General features: G+C 34.7%; 1 protein-coding gene across 2 annotated transcripts in view; it reads left to right on the forward strand.

Moving 5' to 3' along the window:
* Positions 1-19,262, forward strand: part of PRIM2 (DNA primase subunit 2) — a 309,771-nt gene that overhangs the window by 177,487 nt on the left and 113,022 nt on the right. For both annotated transcript variants that reach the window (XM_058306925.2, XM_071218530.1), the window contains one exon: positions 10,248-10,315. In XM_058306925.2, the coding sequence (XP_058162908.1) occupies positions 10,248-10,315 (68 nt within the window). The remainder of the gene's footprint in view (positions 1-10,247; positions 10,316-19,262) is intronic.

Here is a 19,262-nt window from a genome sequence, read left to right on the forward strand (position 1 = left end):
ACTGTAATGGGCAGCTTGCATGTTGGTCATTTATAACAAGAAATACGCCCAGCAGGAAGCTGAAGAAATCATGGAGTATACTACTTAAAGAAGATTAAACAACATGAACTAGAAAGCTGCGATTCTGTCTGGGCAGTCTTTTAAACATTTATTAGAAATGCATGTGTGCAGTTGGCAAGAGTAGTTCACAAAGTAGAATTTATGTGCATATTTAGGAAGCTTTATGAAAAACTTCCACATAATAAGCTTTAGCTTACGATTCATGCTTATAATAAACAGCAAAGGAACAATCTAGTTCTGGAAAACCAAGATAACTATGTTTGTTTAATGAAATAAGAAATTGACAAATGTAAATTTAGGCTAATATGGTATAGAAATTTTGGGAGACAAGAATTATGAATGAAAATATAATAAAAATGAAAAAGGAACTTTAGAACTTCAATTACTGTCTCACAGATTTATTAAATGAATGTAAAAGACTTTAAATTGTTTTTTAGAATCTTTGTATGTAAGGAGTTACGGCATAAACAAATGCCAGGTCTATCTGTCTGTAATTGTGAAAGTTGCTTGGAGTGACAGGATATGATCAGCAAAATGTAGCAAACTCCAGAATCATCTTAGACAATTCCTCAACTCCAACTATACCTTACCACCAGAGACTTCTCTCAGTGGGGAGCTCTGTATATTAGTCTGCCAAAGGGGTGTCGATACAAAGTACCAGAAATCTGTTGGCTTTTATAAAGGGTATTTCTTCAGGGGTAAAAGCTTACAGTTCCGAGGCCATAAAAAGTCCGACTCAAGGTACCATAGAAGGTGCCCTCTCACCAAAGTCAGATGCCACATATTGCAGCAAGATGGCAGGCCATTTCTGCCTGGTTTCTCCTTCCCCTATGGGCTTCCTTTTCTTCCTGGGCTCTGTGGGCCCTGCCTCTTGAGGCTTTATGCTCAAGTGGTCTTGCAGTGCTCTCTGTCCTGGCATAGGGCTAGTTTCTCTTGGAGCCTTCTACATCTGTCTCAGCTGTTCTGCTGCTCTCTTCCCAAGGTCAATTTCAGACTATTAGGTGAATGAATCATCTCTCCCCGGGGCCCAGCCTTCTCCTTTCTGCCACATGACAGGATCAAAAATGACAGAACTCTCTCTTCTTCTGTGTGTCTGTCCGTGTGCGTGTCTGTTTAAATTGGACCCACCAAGGGGGCAGGGACTCAACCTGAGTCATGCCCACTGATGTAGTCAAATCAAAAACTTTTAATAGATAAGCTAATCAAAGATGCCTCAGCTGAATTTAATGCAATCAAAGGGTATCACACCCAGAGGAATAGATTAGTTTATAAACATAATCTTTATTTTTTTGGGATTCTTAAAATAATCTCAAACTGCTATAGTCTGGAAAATCTCAGGGACAAAATCACTTGTAGGGGTGTAGTGAGGATTAGTCTATGTTGTGCTCCTAATAGAGTGCCCTGTGCATAGTAAAAAACACGAGGAATACTAGCTATGTTGCCCCTGCTCTCATTCCTGCTCCATGGAAACAATCCTGGACGAGGCCAAATGGTGACAGTTCAGTCTCGTGGGTGCCAACATGAAAAACAAAACATGTTGAATTACATTGGTCAGATCTTTCTTTTAAGTCTAATTGTGAAATTGCTTGCTATAGTAACTTAAGAGTTTTGAGCCAAAATTGTCAGGGATTCTAGTGGTAAAATTATTTTATGGGTGTTTTTACTCTAAAGGAAAAAACTCCATGATCCATGTACATTTATCATGGAATATCTCTTAATACCTTTTCTCTTGCTCAAGCAACTGTTTTACATTTCTAAATGATGTAGTGCTTCTGTAAAGTGCTTAGGTTAGCCTTTGAATAACAAGCTTCTTTTCACACCATAGGTTTCATGATCAAAAATCAGCACTGGGATGTCTGCCTGCACTATTCCCAGGTTTGCTCTCTCAGTTCTTCATATCATCCAGACCTCTGAACTGGAAATATCTTGTTAACTCTACACTGTTTAATATTCTTTGGAAATTAAACTACTTGGGCATGTTTAGAGCTTAAATGGAATCTATGTGTTTTGCTTGACAAGGTCGTTGGTAGGCTTTTAGAGCTTACATATTGAAAACCATGTTTATGGCCAGCTGATAGAGAAATTTCCATGTACCAATGAGTTGTACTGATGAAACCACCTCTCCTGTGAAGATCAAGCGAGATAATGTGTGCAAGAGGACTCTGAAAATGAAAAAGTGCTATGGGCACCTAAGCACTAGACTGTTCTGATTAGTGACAAGTAGCATCTCAGGCTGCCAAGGGAGAATATGAAACTGGAGAATAAATTTGGTTCGAGGAGCAAAGGGCAATGTAGTATAGAATCCCACAGTTTGGGATTTGTAATTGGAATCTTATTACTATTCTAAGAAAATATAGTTAAAAAAAGATGTAGGGTTTTCTGTTGTTAAAATCAATGAGGTTAAAAGAGCAGCTGCTTGTAAAAGTTAAAATTTTACTTGACATCTACCTTGGTCCCAATAATAAAAGTGATAGGGCTCTGTAGAGCTATATCCCTTTGTTACTATGAAGTCTTTTAAAATAAATTGTAGCCTTTTGGTTTCACAAAATTATTTTCGTGATTTATAGGAGTGCGTCTCTTGGAATATATACATAAGCATGATTTATGCACCGTGGATTTAGTGGAAAAGGGTTAGGATTCTGGATTTAGAGTGGGTACACTTAGGGAGTGATACAATACCTTCAGAATCAATTCAAATCTTGTATGGAATAGAGAGAATGCAAAGACATTTTTGAAAAACATTCCCTATTTGTTTTTCAAAAAAAAATCTTTGATTTTTGTCATTTGAGAGTACTGTTCCACTTCTTTGAGTAGAACAATATTATATGAAGAAAAGAGGCCTAAATTGTATTGATTACCCTCCTGGATTTCTTTTAAGGTGCAACTTTGATACTACTGCTGCATATCCTCTTTAGTTTTGTAAGGAGCATGAAATGAGTTGTAGAGGGTAAAAATACCAGAGAACCAATTTGAACAATGTTTTCCAAGTGAGCATTGTTTTCCTGTCATTTTATGTGTATTTAGTTAAGCCAGTGTTGTGAGTGTAGTTCAGAGAAGGGATGTATTATTTTAAAATGAAGCCACCCTTTATTCTTTTAATTTTCAACAGCTGAACCACCTTTATTTTCAAATATGGCTTTTGACTTGTAAGAACCATTTATTGCATTTATTCATATATTTACCTCCTGTGTTTTCTTATTTCCTTCCTTCAATTCATCATTTGAAGAAGAAAATCATGAAAATTATTTTCTTCCTACAAACTCCTTATCAGCTCCATTAAAAAATTCTGCTTCAAAATAGCAACCAGCTGACAGCAAAATATTCTTTAGGGTTTAAGAGCAACAGTCACCTTCACAACTTGAGGCAGAGTGCTTTTCTTAGGGAATATGTTTTCACAAATTGAAATTCATTTATTCCAGTTATGAAACTAAGAGTTAAATTAAAAGAGCTGTTGATTATGTTCTCTAATAAATCTATAACTGCTGAAAATCAGTGTTTGAAAACTTTCACAGTTTCGGTAAAATTCCTTGTTTTTCTTATCTCCAACTAGAGATAGCACATACCTGGCAGGTCTCTCCAATATCTCTTTCAAGTCCAGAGCAGACATGGGTAATCATTCCTGTACTGTTTTCTCGGTGTGGCTTGGAACAAACCTTCAACACAATGCTCTAATAAGCAACGACTGGTCAGTAGCAATTGGACATCCCTGTTTTATACATATTCCTTGGGAATTTTTAGCCAGTCCCATGACTTCAGTTACTAATCATACTTACTTGCTGATAACACTTAAAATCTAAATCATCAGCCCCAAATCTTCTCCCATGCATTTAGATTTTTTTTGGATATTCAAAAGCACCTCGCTTTCAACATTCCTAAAACTTAACTTATAACTTCCCTTCCTCTGCCAACTTCTCTTCCTGTATCCACTAACATTGGCTATTAATACACCTACCTACCCATTGGATTTTCTTTAACTTCTCTTTTAGGTAACAAATTCTATGAAGTATACATACCTCCTATATTTTGCACATTAGTTTCTTCCTATCTCTGCTGCCATTGACATAATTTGTTTCTTCACCTTAGATCCCTGGATTATTACATGCACCACTCGCTTAATTGGTCTCTTTGCCTCTATTTTAGCTTCCCCTTCCTCAAAGCCATTCCTTACACAGCTTGCAAATCAGTCAGTCCTTCCTGCTTTCCTCCCTTGAACTATTTCAAATACACAAATATATGAAAAATAATATAACAAACACCCATGTACCTAACTCCGACAATTAACCAATGTTAACATTTTGTCATTTGCTTCAGAACGTTCTGTTTCTAATTTAAGAAAAGGGAGAGAACACTACTGATAAAATTGAAGTTTCCCTTGTCTCTAGTCTGATTTTCCTCTCTGTACATCCCTAGAGACAACTCAAATTGCAGTAAGTCTCTTCTCTCCTAATTCTTTAAAGCTACCATAGAATAGACATCAGGACTTTGGCTTTTTCTATGCTGATTAAGTTTATTTTTAGTATATTAGATTTACCTTCAGTGGAAAGTCTAAAAGGAAAATTATTTTCTGTTTACTTTACTGTTGAAAAGCTGTCAGGGCCAAAATTACACCAAACACAGAATACTGGTGTACGTGTCATGTCCTCTAGGCCATGTCTTAGGGCAATTGAATATCCCCCAACAAATGTCTGTACCTATTAGGTATAATAGGTACCAAATTTACTTTCTTCTTTCATAATTTCAACTCTCTTTTAAACTAGATTACTTTAGAAAGAAGACTAAAGTTTCTCTTAAGTTTAAGCTCTGAAAAAAATTAATTTTATTGAAAGAGCTTATAAGAAATATAAAGTAGTAGAATATAGTTTCTGCCTACTTTACCTACAAAGATATGATAAACGTGCAAAAAATCCAGAAATTAAAACAGTACAAAAATCATTTAACTAAAAGCAATAAGGGCAAACTATCTTACTTTTGTATTCTATAGTCCTTGTTAAATTTGATTGCTTAGAAGTTTAGATTGCGAGGGTATTGGGAAAGGTTGGGCAGACTGAAATGCTGGCTGAGAAATTTATATTTATTATATAAAGAGGTAGAGATGAGATGTGGAGGCATTTTCGGGACTTGTAGTTGTCCTCGGTGGTGCTACAGGGACAATTACCAGACATTGTAGGTCCTCCTATGACCCACTTGATGGAACTTGGGAGAGTGTGGGCTGTGATGTGGACCATTGACCATGAGGTGCAGCGATGCTCAGAGATGTATTCACCAAATGCAATGAATGTGTCATGATGATGAAGGAGAATGTTGCTGTGGGGGGAGTAGTGCAGTGAGGGGGGTGGGGGGTACATGGGGACCTCATATTTTTTGAATGTAATATTAAGAAAATGAATAAAGACAAAAAATAAATAAAGAAAAAAAATTAAAAAAAAAAGGAAAGCTAAAAAAATGCAACATGGGACTGTATAGCATGTTAAAATGCATGGGAAATATGAATATGGGTAAAATTGCATATATGATACAGTTTTTATTTGAAACTGAACTAATGTATGTTAATACTATAAGATGTTAATATCAGAGTAAAGCCATTATGCTAATTGAAAGAAACCAGACGCGCGCGTGCCCGCACACACACACACACACACACACACACACACAAAAGGTAGTTACTGTAAATTATTGAATAAAGGAATGACACAAATGATTGTATAAATTCTTGCTGCATGGTAACATTTGTGAGCTTTAGTTTAATGAAACATTTTTTATTTTTACAAGGTAACAACAACACATTTAAATGCTTCTTCAGAAGTTAAAAATGGTATTGTTCTATGAAAAAGGACTACTTATTTTTAAAAGAAGTACCATATTAATAGGTATCAGTAAATACTTGAAGTATAAATAAGGATTTAACCTTTTGCTTGATGAGAGAAAAAGTAAATTTCTATTATTACCATCTCTATTAAAAATTCTTATTTTTTTCAGGGGGAGTATTTTACTAGCAATATGATATCTGTCATTCATTTTGACTTATTCAGTTTTACATATCAACAAGTAAAAATAAAATACGGGGGAGCAGATATAGCTCAGTGGTTGCATACCTACCTCCTGTGTAAGAGGTCCTGGGTTTAATCCTTGGCACCTCCTAGAAAAAAAGAAAATACTGGATAAAATAGTAAAATAATTTCATATGGTCTAAAATATTACATGGTCTAGTTAGACTAACACTTATGATTTAACTTTTTTATGGATTTAGATAATTTCATATAATCTCTAAATTTCCTGTATTTTTTCTTCATAATTTTTTTACAGATTCAAAATAACTTTTAAATTTGAGGAAGTATGCTTTATTGTCAGGTTTTTCTTTCCTTGAGTTGATTGATCTTCTAATTAGAATATGAATTTTTGTTTTCTTGAACTTTCATGTCCTTTTGGGGTGAAAATGTTTTGAGATGATTATTTTGGTGTCCCTTTCAAATTGATTTACCTACAAGAAACTGCCACCCATTTATTTAGCAATAGTTTCTTGAAAGAGGTTTAAACACAGCACTTTAATTTTAGCCTTGTGATTTTTATGACAAAGGATGTTTCTATACATCTGTCTAGGTAAGTCTTATTTTGAACAGAGTCACATTTATGCAGTCTGCTCCTTATTTGCTATCTATTTTTGAAGTAGTCCCAGTCTTGGCAGGTTAGATGAGGATTCTTTGTCATTGATCTTGCTTATAGAAAATTATCTTTCTAGGCACTACCCATGTCAAATTCATCAAAGTAGCCAAAAGGGAAATAAGCTGGGAGGAAACCTTTGGTAAAAACCAATCATGAAATATAATTATTACAGTGGGATAGGTATAAACAAGTATAGTAAAATGTTAATGATGGAATTTAGGCATTGGATATATTGATGTTCTCTGTAAAAGACTCAAAACTTTGATGAATATTTGAATTTTTCATAAAGTTGGAAAAAAAAATGTATTCAGTTGATTTATCAGTCAGGTTTTTCCAGAGAAACAGAACTACAGGATATATTTATGTATATGTTAAGAGGTTATTGTAAGGAATTGGCTCACACTATTGTTGGGGGACAAGCCTGAAATCTGTAGGGCAATTTAGTAGGCTGGAAACTCAGCAGAAGTGATGTTGTCTTCAGGCAGAATCCTTTTCCTCCGGAAACTTCAGTTCTTTGCTCTAAAAGCCTTCAATTGATTATATGAGACCCACCCACATTATGGAGGGTAGTCAGGAACTCTGGGATGGCTATATTTATTACCTCATCTCCCTAACATGAAGAAATACTTGTTCTTTTTGAAAATGCTAATTGTCTTAAAAGTTGAAAACAAGGCCTTTGGAAAACTCAAAATCAACCCTGAAATAATTTTACTCAGAGCATTGACCCATGGTTTTGGAATTATTCCTACCCGAAATTCAAATAAAAAAACCAGGTGTGTGTGTGTGTGTGTGTGTGTGTTGAAAGGATGTAATCAAATTGCTGAGTGTATGTGTTCCCAAAATTGGAGCTATGGCAAGTTTCTACCTGATATGTCCCATTGTGTCTTTTTTTTTTAAGATTTATTTTTTATTTATTTTCCCCCCCTCCCCCCTGTTGTCTGTTCTTTGTGTCCATTCGCTGTGTGTTCTTCTGTGACTGCTTCTATCCTTATCAGCGGTACCAGGAATCTGTGTGTTTCTTTATGTTGTGTCATCTTATGTCAGCTCTCCATGTGTGCGGCACCATTCTTGGGCAGGCTGCACTTTCTTTTGCCGCTGGGCGGCTCTCCTTACAGGGCACACTCCTTGCGCATGGGGCTCCCCTACGCGGGGGACACTCCTGCGTGGCATGGCATGGCATTCCTTGCACACAGCAGCACTGCGCATGGGCCAGCTCCACACGGGTCAAGGAGGCCCAGGGTTTGAACCGCAGACCTCCCATGTGGTAGGTGGACGCCCTATCCATTAGGTCAAGTCCACTTCCCCCATTGTGTCTTATGGAGCTGACACAAGCTGCATAGTCAGTCAAATTCATCCTAAGCTCCTTTCCTCAGTAATGTGGCCCAAAAGGAAATTCTTAAGAAAAATGCCTTATGAAAGGATGGATGTAATGGGCTTTATCCTGAGAGCCTAAGGGAATTATTAGATGGTTTTAATTAGGGGAGGATTACCTTTCATTTTGGAAATTTCACTCTGGTCACAGTGTGGAGAATAATTAGGTAAGAGGCAAGAATGGAGACAGAAACAATAGTGATTGGACATGTATAAATACTTTAGGAAAAAGGAAATCAAAGTTGAGTTTGAGACAGAGAGGTAGATTTGGGAAATATTTCCAATATGGAATGAACAAATGTTTAGAAATATGTTGTTGTTACTGCAGTGGTTTTATTTGCTTTTATTTCACAAAGATGATTTGATTAGGAAGCATGCTATAGAGATTGACAGAAGTGACTGAAAAGTCCAGTCTGTCTCCTCCATCAGAGTTGACTTTTGAAATATTTAGATAGATTATTTTAATCATTTTAAAGCATAGCTTTGGTTCAGAGCAAGGAAATGTCCTGAATAATGGAAATGATATTTTGTAAAGAAATTCGACATTAACAGATGCAGGATATATAAAGTATTAACATGCTTTTGTTTATAAAACCTTGAGTACCGTATACCATTTGATATGTAATGAAATACTAGACAAGATTTCTTTGTGATAATGAGTCTGAACATTAGGTTTTATAAATTAAATGCATGTTTTCTATTTAGAAAATTTTAATTAACAAGACATTAGCATATGAATAAATTAGAAAGCGTATACCCTATATAGAAGCACAAGGAAATTTTCCTTTTTTTTCCTTGTTTTAAGGTTCTTTTCTGTGAATTGTCAAATGATTTTTTTAGTAGAATACATGAACTATTTTGATTATAATTGAATCCAGAAGAAGTTTCTTTTTTTACTTCTTTTGTGGTATTTCATTAAGTTTACTTCAAGCTATCCTATTACTTTTGATGAATGTCTTTAATTTCTTTGGGTCAGATTGCTATAGCATAAGAGGGGTTTCACTTAGAGAAGAAAATTGGGACACATAAAGGTACAATTAATATTATTACACCAAGGTCAGCCTGATGTACCATATTTCAAAATAAGTCTATGACTCTTTTTGTTTCCTAGATCAATTTGACATCATATTCCAATATTAAGTACTTAAACCTTTTTGTTTGTTTTAAAATGATCTTGGTTCCTTATAGTAATATGGTGGTCAAATGAAGCAATGTATGGTGTGGGTGTGTTTGTAAGAAAGCATGCATGTGTGTGTGCATGTTTGCATGTTTATATATTATGTACTTCATGTAGCCAAATTCACAGTGGTTTAACTGTAAGTGAAAGCACTTCTCCGCAGTTTATCCCGGGATTCAGTGCCACAAGGTTGGTTGTCATACATTTTAGCATTTAGTATTTTTTCCATTTTTGTTTACAAAAATCATATGTTAATGACTAGAAGCTTTTTCTTAAATTCAGATGGACTCTCTTGCTCTTTATTTGTATCCCTGTTTCTTTATTTTTAATCTCAGTTACCTTACCTATAACCTTAGATCCAGGTAGTTTTACTCACATAGCATATTAGCTTTCTATATAATCCTTGATTTTATTTTTTTTATTTTTATTTTTCTAAAAGATTTATTTATTTATTTCCCCCCCCCCCCCGTTGTCTGTTCTTTGTGTGTATTTGCTGCGTCGTTTTTTTCCGCTTCTGTTGTTGTCAGCAGCGTGGGAATCTGTGTTTCTTTTTGCTGCGTCATCTTGTTGTGTCATTTTCTCCGTGCGTGCGGCGCCATTCTTAGGCAGGCTGCACTTTCTTTGGCACTGGGCGGCTCTCCCTAGGGGCGCACTCCTTGCGCACGGGGCTCCCCTACGCAGGGGACACCCCTGCGTGGCATGGCATGACATTCCTTGCGCACATCAGCACTGTGCATGGGCCAGCTCCACACTGGTCAAGGAGGCCAGGGGTTTGAACTGCGGACCTCCCATGTGGTAGACGGATGCCCTAACCACTGGGCCAAGTCTGCCGCCCAATCCTTGATTTTAAAAAGAGGAAAATTTCTTTACATTTTTAAGTACTCATTTTCCACCCCCCACCTCCTGTTTTATTTTTAATGTTCAAATGTTTTAGTGTTTGGACTTTACTGTTTTTACTAACCCTCTTTTCTGCTTTTAGTTAACAGCCAGGTCCTTACCTACTGTGCAGTCTGATGAGCGACTTCAGCCTCTGCTTAATCATCTCAGGTAATATGAAAGCAAAGCCTTGTTATGCTTATAAATGCAAATATATTAAAGTGGTTAAAGTATATTAAAGTGGATAAACCCCTTCAATTACTAAAAATTTAAAAAATACTTCTCTTCCTTCAAATCTGTTATTCAAATTGAAGTTCTTAATATAATATGCATGTTACCCTTGGCTTTAGGGTATTGTTAAAAGCTCTTTTAATTTAATAAAAATGTGTAGAATGAATTGATTACTTTAAATTTAAATAAGTTAAGAGATGACTGTAAAGTTATTTGCAGAAAGATCTCAAAGCTATTTATTGAAATACAAGGTTTAGGCATACTTTTTAGATCCTCATGCATTTTCTTGGGGATAACTGCAATGGGTGGGCTTTGTTTTCCAAACACAAAAATAATATATTCAAAGGAGCAGATGTTGCTCAAGCAATCGAGTGCCTGTCCCCCATATGGGAGGTCCCAGGTTGGGTTCCCAGTACCTCCTGAAAAAAGAAAAACAAATAAGCAAAACAAATGAAAGATCAACTCAGAGAAGCTGATGTTGAGTGCTGGCTTCCCACATATGAGAATCCCAGGTTTAATCCCTGACACCCAGTACCTTAAAAAAAAAAAAGTGTGTGTGTGTGTATATATCTCGTTATTTAAAAAGCAAACTTAGAAAATACAGGGAAGGAAAAAGAAAAACTCAACATTACTCAGGAGTAACTTTTTCCCTCTATGCTTTTTAAAAATCCATTGTTAAAATTACACTTTTATGTAATTTTCCCTTTTTTCCATTTTTTATAAGTATTGTAAGAATTTTTTTCGTTTTAAAAATTCTCCCAAAATGAAATTTTTAGTGGCTACATGGTTTGTATGATTGTACTACAGTGTATTTATCCCTCTTTGGGGAGCAGTTCGACAGTTTGTAATTCTTTTTTACTACTTACAAATACTGCTGTATGTAAATCTCTACCTGTGTTTTAGATCATTTCTCTAGAATAGGTTTTCAGAAGTGGAATTATTTTGTCGAAGGATAGGAATATTCTTAAGGTTTTAAAAACCTTATTCTACTTATACTCTCTACTTATACTCTCTATTTCACAAAGATTTCCTATTTTACTATACCCTGGACTAGGTGGGGCAGCCAGAACAGTTGCAATTTAATAGATTAATCATAGAGATAGCATTGTGATCATATACATTTCTTTGATTATTTTTCAGAATGTTTTTTAAATGTTTGATTATTCATTTTTATTTGGAGGGAATTAAATCTGTATTCTTTGTCCATTTATTAATAACATATGTACTTTAGACATAAAGGATAGTAACCCTTTGTTGTATTTGTTACAAAAATATTTTTTTCTGAAAAATGTTGTTGCATTATCCAATATACATACATTTTCATGTTTTATGCAGTCAAGCACCAATAGTCTTTTCCTTCTCTTCTGGTTTCTTTATTTTTTTTTTTTTTTACCCCCCCCCCCCTTTCTTTTCTTTTCTTTTTCTTTTTGGTAGCTACTGGGGCTGCGGATTGAACTGGGGACCTCGTATGTGGCAAGCCGGTGCTCAACCACTGAGCTACACTGGTTCCCTATTTTTATTCTTTTTAAACATAGAATATCACTCTTATTTAAATGTTTGGGTGGATATTAATTTTAAGTATCTTTTTGTTTTCTTTGTTTTTCCTTTTTTCTTTTCTTTCCCTTTCTTGCTCCCGTCTCCTTTTCCTCCCATTAAGTAACTTTTACTTCCCAGAGACAGATACTTTTTAACCTTTGTATAATTGTTGTGGGTTTTTTTTTTGGGGGGGGGGGGGGGGGTTACATATCAAGACCAATATTTCATCATGGTTGGTGTATGATAAATATTATATATAGTTGTTAAATTTTCTAGAGCTCTGTGGTAATGAGTTAAAAGAAACCCAAGAATCATATTTGAGGCTCTTCCTTAAAACCCCTCTCCCACTTGTCTAAATTTATTGGTGACTAAAACCTGTTGGTTTTATCTCCTGAGTATCTCTCTTAGTATAATAACCTCTTGTCTTTTCTTCCTGACCCTGCTTTACCCTCTCTAATATATTTCATGTCATTGCCAGGAGTGATCATATCATTCCTCAGCATAAAATTCCTTAGCCTAGGATAGGAAATCCTTCTGGATGGATCTGGCCCATCTTTTTCAGCACTGGCACCCCAACTTCTAGTCCTGCAAGATGCTTTGATGTTCCTCTAATACAACGTGCTCTTGCTCACCTCTAAGCACTTGTAAATATTTTTTGTTCTGTGTGGAATATCCTTCTTTCCTTCCCCTACTTCTTTGACTAATATTTTTTTGTGCTTTAAGATTTAGCTCAGTCTCACTAATATGAACTAAATACAATAAGTAGACTTATGGATTTGGACTGTGGGGTAAGTTGGTGGGAGATGCAGGATGAGAAGGTGGAGAAGATGCTGGATATATATGTATGTAGACTGTTTAATGATATCAAATGTAAATATGTGATAATGGTTGGACTTGATAGTAACATTATTGTGAATGTAACAAACTGTTGATTTATGGATGTGATTGTGCCTGGAATGAGTAGTCTAGGAAGATTGTTAGTTGGAGGACAACTGGAGGATGTATATCAGTGATTTTTAGAAGTAGATGAGGATTGTGGTTAATAATATAAATACAGGAATGTTTTTCTACAGGGTGTTGAATGTGGTGACACATGGGAAAAATATATATAACTAATGTAATTTATGGACTACAGTCAACAACATTGTATTGTTTTTGTAGCAAAAGCAAAATTGATACTATATTAATTCTAAAGGTAAAAAAGAATATGGGGTTTGGTACTGTGAGATATGAATATAATTAGGCTTTTTTTCTCTTCATTTTTTTTTTTCATTGATAATGAGATCTTGACTGTGACATTTAACTTACCTGTGTTCCTCTATGTATCTTTCTGAACACTAGAACTGAGCTAGCAGTTGGAATTAGATGAAATAAAAGTGCCTGAAAAAGAACTTTTTGGGAATAATGTTACCATAATTTGTTGAGCTGCCTTTTTCTCTTCTTTTATTTTTGTGAATTTGAAATCAAGTTGTTTAAAAAAAAAAAGATTCAGCTCAAGTGTCTCCTCCCCTGGTAAGCCTTCTTTGACCATTTAGTCCTTCCTGTCTGAAATGAGTGCCTTTTAAATGTGTTTTGTTACTGCTCCATGGCTACCTCTATACTACTGATCTAATATATTGTAATTGGTAATTGTTTACTTCTTTTATTTCCCCTTTAGTGTAAGCTACTTTATAGTTTGTAAAGTGACTTTCATACTTTATTTTCAGTGACTGGTACAGTATCTGGCATGTGATAGGTATTCATCCGTGTTTTGTTGAATGAATGAATGAATGCATGTAATAGCTAGTATTTTATTGTATTTTTTCTACATAAAGTTTTTTATAATTTATTGATCATTTTTCAGTTTTTTCATATTAAACCACTGGTTCAAAAGGTTTAAACCTCTAGTTAATGCTTGATTCTGTAAAATAATGATGGATTCTCCTTCCTTAACTTCAGTATGGTAATTGTCAACTAGAATTTAGATTAACTCCTGAGGTATCTATTTGGGTCCTTGAATCTTGAGCAAAACATTCATCTAGGGCTTTAATTCTCTGTGGATTTCACACATGACCAGTTGCTAGGCAACTAGGGCTAGAGGCTGTATGCAGTATGCACTAACTGATGGTGCTTTTTTATTATTATTAAACCCAGTGGTTTCTCATTTTATTACCATATATAAGAAACATCTGTGTGTAGGGTGGCAGCTGATGTGCATTGTTTGACACTTCCTGTTGTACAAAGTAACTTTGTGATATGCTTTCAACCATATTGAATTGTCTCTTTTGGTGATCTAAATGTAGTATTTTTATTTTATCTTTATTTTGCTTAGGACAAAATAAGAAAGAATATTGTTTGAGAGAGTCTAATGATAATCTTATTGGGAAAAAATAATCACCATTGATTTGCATGAACTGTATAGTTTAAATATTACCCAAAAGGGATGGATATTACAGAGTGATACTAAGATAATTATTAAGTTTAATTTTGTTTAGTGCCTCTAATAATCACAGAGAAATGATTAATAGCATTTTAATTAAATTTGTCAATAAATGTAATTTGAAAGATGATACAAATACCTGTAAAAATTGAAGTAGCAATACAGAGAAATTCTCAAATCATTTTATAGGACTTGAACATACAAAGATAGTTAATGTAATCTAATAATCTGGGATACTGCTTAAAAACATATATTATTTTGCAATTGCAGAAGCAGTGTACCTAAATCTTATATTGTTATAAAGGAACTAGAAAAAAATTTTCTTCAATATCTAATAGAAATACTAGTTTATTTTTATTTGTTAGTAATATCTGTTCATTAATCATTTACTGGGTATCCATTATATACTTGGAATAAAAAACAGAATCAATGTCTCTTACCAAGGAATTGATAGATTTGGTTTCATTTGAGGGGAAGACTTTTAAACAAATTATAAAATGTGTAAAACTTTCTAATGCCAAATACACAGTACATAATTTTCTTAATTAAACTTACTGTCTCTTTTATGGGGACATTCCTTAAGTAATGGGTTATTCCCTAAGTAATGGAGCTATTATTTACCTCCAAGCACAATACTGGCTTATAGTGGGTGCTCAGATTGTTGGACTGAACTTTAATCTAACTTGGGGATAATGATGTCATTAGCTAAGAAGAAGACTAAAGGAAGATGAAGGATTTGGGTGATATGTTTTCTGAAATGCTAAGTATAGTAGTTTCAGCATTTTAAACTTGAAATTGTGGAATATATGGGTGGAATGCTTAATAAGTAGCTAAATATAGACTCACAGTTTAAGAGTGAAATTTATACCAGAGAGACATTTGATAATCATCACTGTATGAGAATAAAATTAGGGCAATTGCTGAAATGACCCAGGGAGAGAGTGTAGAGTGACAGGAAAAGGAATAATGGCCATGAATAGAAACCACAGAATATGAGTATTATTTGATGTAATCAGTTACTTAGTATAGTAGTTACTTGGAAAAGTTACTTGGGAGGGGCAGAGTAGAGGTATGAGAAGAATTGAAAGACCTATCAATAAAAATACCCGGGAGGAAATCTTGAACAAAATAGGAACAGAGCAAAGGTACAATGTTATCAAAGATGCTAAGAGAAAGATTTCAAAAAGGGATGGCCAACATTGTCAAAGTCAGGCCAGAACTTGCCAACATCTGTTGAATTGGAGACGTGGGAATTGTGGCTTAGCCACAACATTGTGCAAATCTGATTATTGTGAGTGTGATGGTTAGGCTATTGTGTCAACTCGGCTAGGTAATTGTGCTCAGTTGTTTTTTCAGTCAAGCACTGGGCTAACTGTAGTACAAGGGCATTTATGGACTTTTGTCATCATTGACTTTACTGCAGTGGTAAATCATAGATAGCTGGTTATAATTACATCAGTCAGGGACATTACCATCAGCAATGAGTGATGCTTTACCCAATCAGTTGAATGCCTTAAAAGGGGAAGTGATTCTAGCATTGAGAGAGAATTTCCCAGCTCTTCTTTGGACAGACAACATCTCCCAGAACTCATCAGGAGTCTTCATTGGATTTTCATCAGAGCTTCTGGTTGCAGCCTGCTTGCAGAACCTGGACTTGTGCATCCCCACGGCTGTGTGAGAGACTCTGATAAATCTCTTACTATCGACAGATATCCCTTGTTGATTCTGTTTCCATAGAGAACCCTGACTAATACAGTGAGGAACGAGGAAAAAATGAGAAACGAGGCCATGGAGAATAGGGAGTGTATTCTGTTCTTGGAGAGGAAGGAAGGAAATAGGACTGTATCCATGAGCTGCAGGAAGTTCACATTAAGAAAATCTTTTATTTCAAATAAAAAGTATCGTTCTCCTTCTTCTCCCAAAGGAGATGAATGAAATATTTTATAGAGTAGGTCTTTACCACTTTTCAAAATTGATACCAGGAACTCTTCAATTGAAAGAAGTAAACTTGGTTAGACTTACAAAATAAATTAAAATGCCAAAATGTCAAAGAGAAGTTGTACAAATCATATCTGCTTTCCTAAAGTCTTACATTGTTAAATATATCGTCTAATCAGTCTCCATCTTAATAAGACTTCACAGTCATCCTCATAGTTATATGTCACTGAATTTTCTTGTTTGAATTATTTGGCATACTAGGATTTTTATTTTTTATTTTTTTTAATTTGGAGGTATAAGAAGGTCTTGGGACTTGTGCCTTGTGAATATAGAGGTCTATTTTAAATATATATCTTTGCTCCTCTAGTGATGTTAGCGATGGAATAATATTTATAAAGTGGTATTAGGCTAGCAAGAATGTATGTGAAAGATTGTTATTTATCACACCTATAAATGTAAGATAAAGGGACCAGAGAAGCAAACTTGCAGCCCATATTCTACATGTTATAACTTTAGTTGTGTGATTGAGATTTATTTCCTTAACAATAAAACCTCTCCGCTGAGTGTATGCCTTCTTTCACTCTTCTATCTCAAAATATGAAATGAATGGGTACAAGCCAGCTTATTATAGATCTCTTTAAAAGTTTGTTCTCATTTCATGTTTTACCTTTATTAAAGAATAATTTTTAAGACAAATATTTGTTACACTATTTCTCCTAATTTTATTAGCATTTTTAGCCCAACAGTGAATTGGAAATCATATTAAGATATAACAAGCTTTCAAAGAGAAGTGTAGTAAATACTTTGTGTCACATGGATTTTCTTGTAATGCATCCTGACTTTGTAAACAGCCATTTATATTGACCTTTACTTTACAATCATTTAAAATAATGAAAGCATCTTCCTTCAACTGCTATTATTACAGACCACTTTTGTAAATTCTTATTTCTAAAGTAGGTATTTGGTTAATATGTATAAATACTTCTATTTGTTTCTCTAAAGAATATGCTGCCACAAATTTTATATCAGAAATGCAACCTCTGCAAGAAAGCTTTTCCCGGTATCTACAGTGGTACATTTCTCAGTGTTTTCTTTTTGAATTAGTTCTCATTTTGAAATAAGAAAATTGCCTGGCATTCATGTGTTGATTCTGGTAAATATGTAAATAAATGCTAGAGAAAGGTTTAGTAGATAGGCCCTTTCACCAATCAAGGACTGACATGAAAGCCTCATTAACATGGTCCACATGCTTCAGTGATTTGTCAGCTCTTTCTCATCACCTTTTCCCAGCCTCTGGCAGTACCTTGAACTGTTTATTTCCTTTATTACAAGCAGCCAAACAAGCTTTTAAGTTCAGTGATTTTTGCAGAGGTTTTCCAGATGCCTTGTAAGATATTAATAAATTAGAAAGAATATATCATTTTCCATTAGTTACTGTCTTTATGTTTTTTCATGTCTGCATGGAAAATGTTCCTGTGTTTTTAGAGGTATACTTGTCAAGAACCATAATTTCGTTATAATCAATCCATTGTAGTAAGGGCTCTATAACTGATACTCTGATAGACAAAGGAGCTAATAGATGTGGTTCCTTAATTAAAGATATTTATATTTTTCAAAGGAGTGGGGTCCAAAATTTATAAACACACACACTGATAGAAAACTAGGCTAAACTAAAAACTGCTGCAGTGTAATCGAGTAGAGAATAAATAGGGAGGTAGGAAATCTTGTTTGTGAAATGGGGTATGTATATGTGAGTTATGTTAGTAATTTAATGTCATTTAATTTTTTTTTTTTTAAGATTCTTTTTATTTATTTATTCCCACCCCCTTGCCGCTTGTGTTTGCTGTCTGCTCTCTGTGTTCCTTCTCTGTGTGTTTTTCTGTCTGCTTGTCTTCTCGTCTTCTCTTTAGGAGGCACCAGGAACCAATCCTGGGACCTTCCGACATGGGAGAGGGGCACTCAGTTTCTTGAGTTACTTCAGCTCCCTGGTTTGTTGAGTTTCTCATTGTCTTTCCTCTCTGTCCCTTCTTGTTGCGTCAGCTCTCTATGTGGGCCAGCTCTCCATGCAGGCCAGCTCACTTTCACCAGGAGGCACCAGGAATCAATCCTGGGACCTCCTATATGGTAGATGGGAGCCCAATCGCTTGAGCCACATCCACTTCCCTTAATTTTTTTTCTTTTTGATAAAATATATGGCCACAATGTATAAAATTTGGAAAAATAAAGGAAATGGATCCTACATCTCTAATATGATCGCCACTAGGGTTTTGTTGTAGTATATGCATAATTTACATAATTATAATTAAAGTAAACTTTAAAAAATTCTTTTTCACTTAATATGTCATAACTGTGTAATAAAGTAGAAAATTGTTTTCATGGCTCTAATTTTAAGTGACTATAATATTCAATCAAGGCTAAATATATCTGTTTTTACTTAGCCTTTCTGTTTTATTGGTTATTTAAACTTTCTTGGTTGAATAATTCTTGGAAAACAAATTACATAATATCAGCAGTTACTGTATGGCCAGGTGAAGTAAACTGGGGAACAGAAATGCTGTAATGAGGTCATGAAGAAGGAATTTGAACATGGATGTTTTCCAGCAGATAGAGATAAGAAGAAAGATCAGCAGCAAACTAGGTGATGTATAGCTTTGAACAAACAGGAGAGTTCATTAGTCTAAAGGTGTCATGTTGCCTAGGTGAGAAAGTGGCAGAATTCTTAACAAGTTAATCAGTAACTTGAAAAGATGGGATTTAGGATTTTAAGCCTTATTAGTGTGTCTAGAATAAACCCTTTTGAACTATCTTACCAACAAACATAATATATGTTCAAATATGTGTAAGTATAATAAATGTGTGTGTAAATTTCCCCAGTACTTAGAAATGGTACTGCCTTTTTGTATATGAGTAAAATAAGAAAAAAAGCTGAGTGTATTAGTTTTCTATTGTAGATGTAACAAAATACTGCAAACCTAGCAACTTAAACCAATACCC

Source organism: Dasypus novemcinctus, chromosome 11 (genome assembly GCF_030445035.2).
Source record: "Dasypus novemcinctus isolate mDasNov1 chromosome 11, mDasNov1.1.hap2, whole genome shotgun sequence".
Lineage (NCBI taxonomy): Eukaryota > Metazoa > Chordata > Mammalia > Cingulata > Dasypodidae > Dasypus > Dasypus novemcinctus.